The sequence below is a fragment of the Leptonychotes weddellii genome, chromosome 11 (assembly GCF_054177405.1).
Source record: "Leptonychotes weddellii isolate Sample4059 chromosome 11, ASM5417740v2, whole genome shotgun sequence".
Classification (NCBI taxonomy): Eukaryota; Metazoa; Chordata; class Mammalia; order Carnivora; family Phocidae; genus Leptonychotes; species Leptonychotes weddellii.
The window spans coordinates 85,269,897-85,277,829 of NC_138379.1; the positions used below are offsets into that span (position 1 = coordinate 85,269,897).

Genomic DNA, 7,933 nt, shown 5'->3' on the forward strand with positions numbered 1-7,933 from the left:
TCTTAGACTGATTCCTTAAGTTGGGAAATAGGCCCAGAGGTCTGAAGTGCTTTATCCAAAGTTGTAAAATCACTGTCAACAAAAGGACTGAAGCTCAGCTTCTTGAATTCTAGGGAACTGTGTCTTTACCTGTATTGTTCTATATTCCTGGAGGATAAATTCTATCAAATCAGATTAGCTTCCAGCAGTGGGAGTTCTTACAGGGAGAGAAAAGTCAGAGGTTTTCAGTATCCAGGGAGCCTTGCTTAGAACTTTGTTGCTCCTCTAGGACTGCAGACATGGAGAACTGCCTTACAGGACTTCTCTTGCCACTTGGAAATCATCTTGAGCTTGTCTTTAGCAGAAATAAGAAAATGGGACTGCTTTCTCCAAATATTTTAAAATAACTTTATTGCACTGGATTTCCACGAATCAGAGACAACTTTTAACCATTAGGTGTCTTGACTTCTCATTTGTGAAGAGTAGCAGGACTCTGATCAAGAAGTGTAGGTCCTTTTCATGGGCACTTTTAGTTTTTATTCTTAAGTGGAGGCCCAATTAGAAATATTTGGTTGAATTGGTGGTTTATGGATTAGCCATAGTGCAGATTCTCTCATGCTAATTGGGAGTTCAGAGCCAAACACAGGAACTGGCATGATAGCAAACACTTTATAAATGTTTTTAATTAAGTGAATGGATTTCAGAGGTGTTATCTAGCAAATATAGTTTAGCAATATACTAACTTGATTTCTGACTACAGATTGAGGTGGGTGGACATTATTTGTGCCATATGCAATTGTTATATCCCAGGCATCAATGATGCCCACATTGAGGTCTTGAAAAATATCCTTAATGGCAAGATACTGGACATAACCATGAAAGTCACTGAATCTTTCCACATCACCGTGCATCTCCCTGATGTTTTCTGTCTTGATAATAACCATAGTGTCTGGGCTTCTCAGAAGAAGACGCTGAACAGCTTTGTGGATATTGAGGGTCCTTCGGATAAAAACATCAATGGGGAAGGGTCTGAAATGCTGGCCCAGAGAAATTACAATGATGATGTTTTTTCCTCCTCCGGTTCTGTCAATGGCTCGTGCAATGTACTCAATTTCTTTCACTGAATAGCTCAATGAGCCAACCAAAGGGTAACCATGTTTTTGCCACTGGATGTTGATATTCTCGTCCAAGTCCACAGCAAGTTGGTGTTGAAGTTTTCCAGATTCATGTAGATCCACTGACTTCAGTGCTGATGACAAATAGGCAATCCCAAAATGAAACAAGTATAAAGTTATAAAGATCATAAAGACAGAAGAAAAGGTTTGGTGTTTACAATAAGTTAATCATGACTGATTATAGGCTTAAATGAAGGAACAGTTGTGAAAATTATTTGAACAATCCAAAGTGTTCTACAGATAAGGAGTTATATATGCTCCCTTGTAGAATCATGTAGAAGCAAACTGACTGGGGATGGTAATCACTGAAGTAACTTCATTGGAGCATGATGTAGTTAACTTTTTAGGGATTATTTTTGTACATCTTGTGAGCTGTAGATTAAGCTTGAGGATAGAGAAAGTACTAATTAGTGTTTTTACATTTAAAAAAAACCGAGTAAACCTATTTCTCCAAATACTCTAAGTTTCCTTAAGACTGGAATTATATACATATAAAAATATATATTTATATATATTTTTTATATATAAAATATATATATATATTTATATTTAAGATTTTATTCATTTATCAGAGAGAGAGAGTGAGTGAGCACAAGCAGGAGGAGGGGCAGGCAGAGGGAGAAGCAGGCTCCCCTCTGAGCAGGAAGCCCAATGGGGGACTCCATCCCAGGACCCTGGGATCATGACCTGAGCCACTCAGGCATCCCTGGAATTATATTCTATACTTTTGTGTTTCCTTTTCATATGCTTAGAATGTTACTGAGCATCTCATCTATAATAGTATTACTATTCATTTGTGAAGGGCTTCATAGTTTACAAAGCATTTATTTAGATATATTCATACACCTCAAATCATGCTCCTCTCCCTCTACACACACACACACACACACACACACACACACACACACACACACACAGTAGTCCCCCTTATCCATTCAGGATACATTCTAAGAGCCCCAGTGGATGTCTGAAAGTGCAGATAGCAATATATATATATATATATATACACACACACACACACACACACACATATATACACACACACACTATATATATATGGTGTGTGTGTGTATATATAGGGTATATATATGTATAGGGTGTATATATATATAGGGTGGCTCCATTTCCTATACATACATACTTTATCATAAGTATGTATGTATAGGAAAAACCATTGTATGTGTGTGTATATATATATGTTTTTTCCTATACATACATACTTATGATAAAGTTTAATTTATAAATCAGAGTAAGAGATTAACAATGAAAATAAAATAGAACAATTATAACGATATACTGCAATAAAGTTATGTAAATGTGATCTCTCTCAAAATATCTTCTTGTATGGGACACATCCTTTTTCTGTGATGATGTGAGATGATAAAATGCCTACATGATGAGATGAAGTGAAGTGAATGATGTAGGCACTGTGACACAGACTGAGGCTACTATTGACCTTCTGACAATATGTCAGGAGGATGATCTGCTTCCAGACTGTCGTTGACAGTAACTCAAACTGTGGAAAGTGAAACCAACTGCTATACACACACACACACACACACACACACACACATACACACACACACACGTCATGTTGTAGAAAATCAAGAGATGAAATGACCTGCTCAAGATTACAGAGCTAGTGACAGAATCTGCACCTCGATTTGAAGCTGCTCCCAATTCTTATGAAAACCGTCTACTCAATTTTAGAACCCATGAAAATATGAGTATAATACGAATAGAATAAAATGAAGTCCTTCCACTTTTCATCCTATAAATTAGGCCTTTATCAGACTATCAGGGCCAGCTGCTTTGTAGTTAGAAGTTCTGAGGAAAATATGTAGAAAAGGATTATTAATGCTTTGTAACAAGTGCCATCTTTGAAGTAAAGGGCTACATTTAAAGTTTTCACCCACGGCGTTTGAAAATAGACACTGGAACAGTGGTTGAAGGAAAATGGCAGTATCATTGTCTTCATTCTGCTTCTAATTTACTTCAATTTCCTTTTCCAAAGCCTGCTATAAAATTTAACTTTTAAGAAAATGTGCAACAGACATTTTGCTACAATTTAAAAGGTTAGACAAAGAAGGAAGTAACTCATTAAATTCTGTACTTTCTGTAGCCTAAGAGACCCACTGTTATAGAAAGTGATTACCATCGAACCCTGAACTTTATAGATGAGGAAACTGAGGTCTGGAGGAGTTCAGAGGTCATAATTTACAACTCTCCCCCTTTTGTTGGGAATTCTACCTATTTCTTGGAGCCAAGTCCCCTATTTTCTCTTTTTATTGGAAGGATCAGCTGACCTTCTAAGTTTGAGATCACAAGAGTGGCATCATGTCAGAAAGGTCATAATGGAGCCACAGAAGGCGCACTATTCTCAGTGATGACAGCCAGGACCCAGGACCCAGTAGGCAGGCAGTCACAGTTTGCCAGTGAAGAGTGCTAAGATCTACTAGTGAATTCTCTATTATTACTGGTGCATCCTTGGTTTAGTAAATAGAGCAACTGGACTAGGATTCTAGCCACTGGATTCCAGCCCCAACTTGGACATGGGATACAGCTGCAGTAGCTCTTGTTCACTGGGCACTGTGTTAAGTATTTTATAACCATTATCTCATTTGGTCTTCATAACCACCACCAGATAATATTATTTGTAGCTGGATGAGGAAAATGAGGCACAGAAAATAAGTAACACGCCAAAGGCCATAGCTTCTAAGTGCACAGTCTATGTACATTAGACAACACAGCCCATGCTTTTAAGTATTATTTCTAACTGATGCAAAGTCATTGTCTTGCTTCTGGAATCTCTCTTTTCATGTAATGATAATAGGGATGATAGGTTACACCAAAGAGGACTTACCTATGTAACAAACAATTCTAAAGGCATTGTATATATTACTTCATTTTACCATGTGGGTACTATTTTCATCTCAGTTTTACAGATGAAGAAACTTAGAGGGACAGTAGTTATGTAACTTGCCCAAGATTACCCAGATAGGACATGGAGAAGCCAGATTTTGCTCCCAGAGGATCTGGATCTAGAATCCACACCCTTAATAATCATGCCAACCGGGGGCGCCTGGGTGGCTCAGTCGTTAAGCGTCTGCCTTCGGCTCAGGTCGTGGTCCCAGGGTCCTGGGATCGAGCCCCGCATCGGGCTCCCTGCTCAGCGGGAAGCCTGCTTCTCCCTCTCCCTCTCCCCCTGCTTGTGTTCCCTCTCTCTCTGTGTCTCTCTCTGTCGTAAATAAATAAAAAAAATCTTTAAAAAAAAAAAAAAAATAATCATGCCAACCGTAGAAAATGGACAATATAAAATTTTACATTATTTTCAGCTCTTTCAATGATTTTGTGAGCATGCTGGCTACATACTGAGGTATGCACTGGGATAGGGATGTAATAACCTTTCCTACACATGCTCCCTTCCAGTCAGATGAATGTATTTTTTTAAAGGAAAGACAATGATATCTTAAAAAGTTTTGGTGATTAAGAAATATGAAGAAGAGGCATTTCCTATTGTTTCCTTGAAATAAAAAGTAAATTTCTGAAAGGGATATAAATAATATCTTAGACTGAGGCATACTGTTGATACTGTTTTTGAAATATTCCATCCACTGGCGGATCGTGGAATCTCCCATTAGATATATGAATTTTCCTCTTAGGCATTCTTTCATTTTGACTGGAGCCAAACTACAGGAGACAGGATTCCAGGTCTCTTTCCAGACATGTCCACCAGGGATTGTGGATGCCACTCCAAACTTGCATTTCTTTTTCATTGTAACTGTTTTTCCTGCCAAAAAAATCAGCAAGATCTAAAATATCACATATTCATCGGTATTTATTAAGAGCCTACTATCCTTTCTAAGTATCCTCTTAATAGGTCATAACGGAGGTGAAAAACCCTACTGAAGCATCATCCTCTTAATGTAATAGTTATTTTTAGTAGAATTTTTCTCTGATATGGATTTTCTAAATGGTGCCCATTAATGTTTAATATAAGAACATGTTTTCTCCTCTTGTTCCCCCCACCAAAAGAACCCTCTGGGTAAGATTTAAATATTTGAGGGGCACCTGAGTGGCTCAGTCGTTAAGTGTCTGCCTTCAGCTCGGGTCCTGATCCCGGGGTCCTGGAATCGAGCCCCGCATCAGGCTCCCTCCTCAGCAGGAAACCTGCTTCTCCCTCTCCCACTCCCCCTGCTTGTGTTCCCTTTCTCACTGTCTCTCTCTCTGTCAAAATAAAGAAATAAAATCTTAAAAAAAAAAAATGAAAAAAAGTTACCAATTCTTGCTTAGTAATAAAAACTCAATTATTTTATCATTTTAGCCCACTTTACCCCAAGTTTGTCACACTTTGTCATAGTGTCTTAAATGACACCAACAAACTGTAAATTCTTTGAATATAGGGTCCAGGATGGCAGCATAGGAAGACCCTGAACTCACCTCCTCCTATGGACACACTGAATCTACCACTACATATACAACAATTCCCCCTGAAGAACTGAGGGCTGATTGAACAGCTGCTTCACAACAAGTGATATAGGGACTGCATAGAGGAGGGTAAAAAAGATGGAGGCGTGGTAACCACAGGACCTCCACCCCCAGCACAGCAACCTGCATTAGGGAGGGATATCATGGGGGTGCCCACGCACAGACTTGCTTGTCCTGGGGCACAGCAAAAAATAGCTATTTAAAAGGCAACTAGTCTATAAGTGAAGGAAATCCATTTACTCACACTGAATCATCTGCCAAGCAAGTAGGGGAACTACTGAAACTTTCTGGAGTTGGAGATGCTGACAAGTGCCTTTTTTTTTTTTTTTTTACATTCCCCCTCCACTGTAATAGCATGGATGGGAGCAGAGTCCAGGTGCTGTAGCCAGCTTACTAGGGCTGCCCTAGCAAGTCCTGGGCCTCTAGTTCACGTCAGCTCCAGCTGCCTTTAAGGGCACCACCCTGTCCCAACCCCCCTTCACAGCACCCCCTAGCTCCATCTGTCCTGCCAAGGGGCCCCAGAGTGGCATGCCACAGGATTTCCCCAGGCCATGCCTGACACAGCCATCTGCCCATGTAGCCCAAGCAGCCCTGGCATGGTGTGGACCCTGAACTCCCTGGTATGCACCAACTCCAGACTCAGCCATCTTGCAAGGATGGACATAGCAGGATTCCCTGGCCCATGCCCATTCCAGGCCGAGCTATCTCATCAATAACACCCTGAAGACCCCAGGATCCATGCCTGCTCTAGCCCCAGCCATCCCACCAAAACCACCAGGCACACAGTTTACACAGGGGATGCTCCTACACAAGGTCACTATTTTAAGACTAAGAGAGGTACCTATTCAGCTTAATTCATAGAAAAAACCCCACAAAAAGTCAAGCAAAACAAGGAGCAAAGAATTATGTTCCAAATGAAAAAGCAAAATAAAACCCCAGAAAAAAACCCTAATGAAACAGAGATAACTAATGTACCTGATAAAGAGTTCAAAGTCATGGTTATAAAGATGCTGACCAAAATGGGCAAATGGAGAACTTCAACAAAGAGTTAGAAAATGTAAAAATGAACCAGAGCTAAAGAATACAAACTGAAATGGAAAGTAAACTAGAGTAAATCAACAGTGGATTAGATGAAAGAATGGAACAGCAATCTGGAAGACAGAATAGTGGAAATCACCCAAGCTGAATGGCACAAATACTAACTCTTTTTTTTTGGGGGGGGGCATTTTCAGGAGTAAAATTTAGTGATTCATCACTGACATATAACCCCCAGTGCTCACCCCAACAAGTGCCCTCCTTAATGCCCATCACCTATTTAGTCCATACCTCCCCCCACCACACCTCCCCTCCAGCAACCCTCAGTTTTTTCTCTATAGTTGTCTCTTAACTATAGTTTGGCCTCCCTCTCTGTTTTTATCTTATTTTTCCTTCCCTTCCCCTATGTTCATCTGTTTTGTTTCCTATATTCCACATATGAGTGAAATCCTATGATGTCTGTCTTTCTTTGATTGACTTATTTCACTTAGCATAATACCCTTTAGCTCCATCCACATTGTTGCAAATGCCAAGATTTCATTCTTTTTGATCACTGAGTAATATTCCAGTGTGTGTGTGTGTGTATGTTATATATGTTATATATAGATACACACACACCACATCTTCTTTACTCATTCATCAATCAATGGACATTTGGGCTCTTTCCATGATTTGGTTATTATTGATAGTAATGCTGTAAGCATTGGGCTGCATGTGCCCCTTAGAATCAGCATTTTTTTTTATCCTTTGGATAAATACCTAGTAGTGCAATTGCTGGGCTGTAGGGTAGTTCTATTTTTAACTTCCTGAGGAACCTCCATACTATTTTCCAGAGTGTCTGCACTACTTTACATTCCCACCAACAGTGCAAAAGAGTTACCTTTTCTCCACATTCTTGCCAACACCTGTTATTTCCTGACTTGTTAATTTTAGCCATTCTGACAGGTGTGGGTGGTATCTCATTGTGGTTTTGATTTGTATTTCCCTCATGATGAATGATGTTGAGCATCTTTTTCTGTGTCTGTTGGACATCTGGATGTCTTCTCTGGAAAAGTGTCTATTCATGTCTTCTACTCATTTCTTAACTGGATTATTTGTTTTTTTGGGTGTTGAGTTTGATATGATCCTTTCAATAGATACAGAAAAAGTATTTGACAAAATACAGTATCCTTACTTGATAAAATTCCTCAAGAAAGTAGGGATAGAAGAAAGATACCTCAACATCATAAAATAAATTAAAAAAATAAAAAAAATAC

At 39.3% G+C, this 7,933-nt stretch overlaps 1 protein-coding gene across 1 annotated transcript; it reads right to left on the reverse strand.

Moving 5' to 3' along the window:
- Window positions 1–375: 375 nt before the first annotated feature.
- Window positions 376–5,369, reverse strand: NXPE4 (neurexophilin and PC-esterase domain family member 4). Its single transcript, XM_081797449.1, has 2 exons — window positions 4,738–5,369; window positions 376–1,228 (listed from the first exon to the last, which is right to left on the reverse strand). Exons 1-2 carry the CDS (start codon window positions 4,928–4,930, stop codon window positions 693–695), a joined length of 729 nt encoding a protein of 242 aa, XP_081653575.1. The 5' UTR covers window positions 4,931–5,369; the 3' UTR covers window positions 376–692.
- Between the last annotated feature and the right edge of the window lie 2,564 nt (window positions 5,370–7,933).

What these genes read in the sequence shown, in the direction of transcription:
- NXPE4 (XM_081797449.1), bottom strand. Translation starts at nt 4,930, where the DNA reads ATGAAAAAGAAATGCAAGTTTGGAGTGGCATCCACAATCCCTGGTGGA. An exon ending in TTTCAAAAACAGTATCAACA is followed by an intron (nt 1,229 to 4,737) that starts GTATGCCTCAGT and finishes ATTTGTCATCAG; the next exon opens with CACTGAAGTCAGTGGATCTA.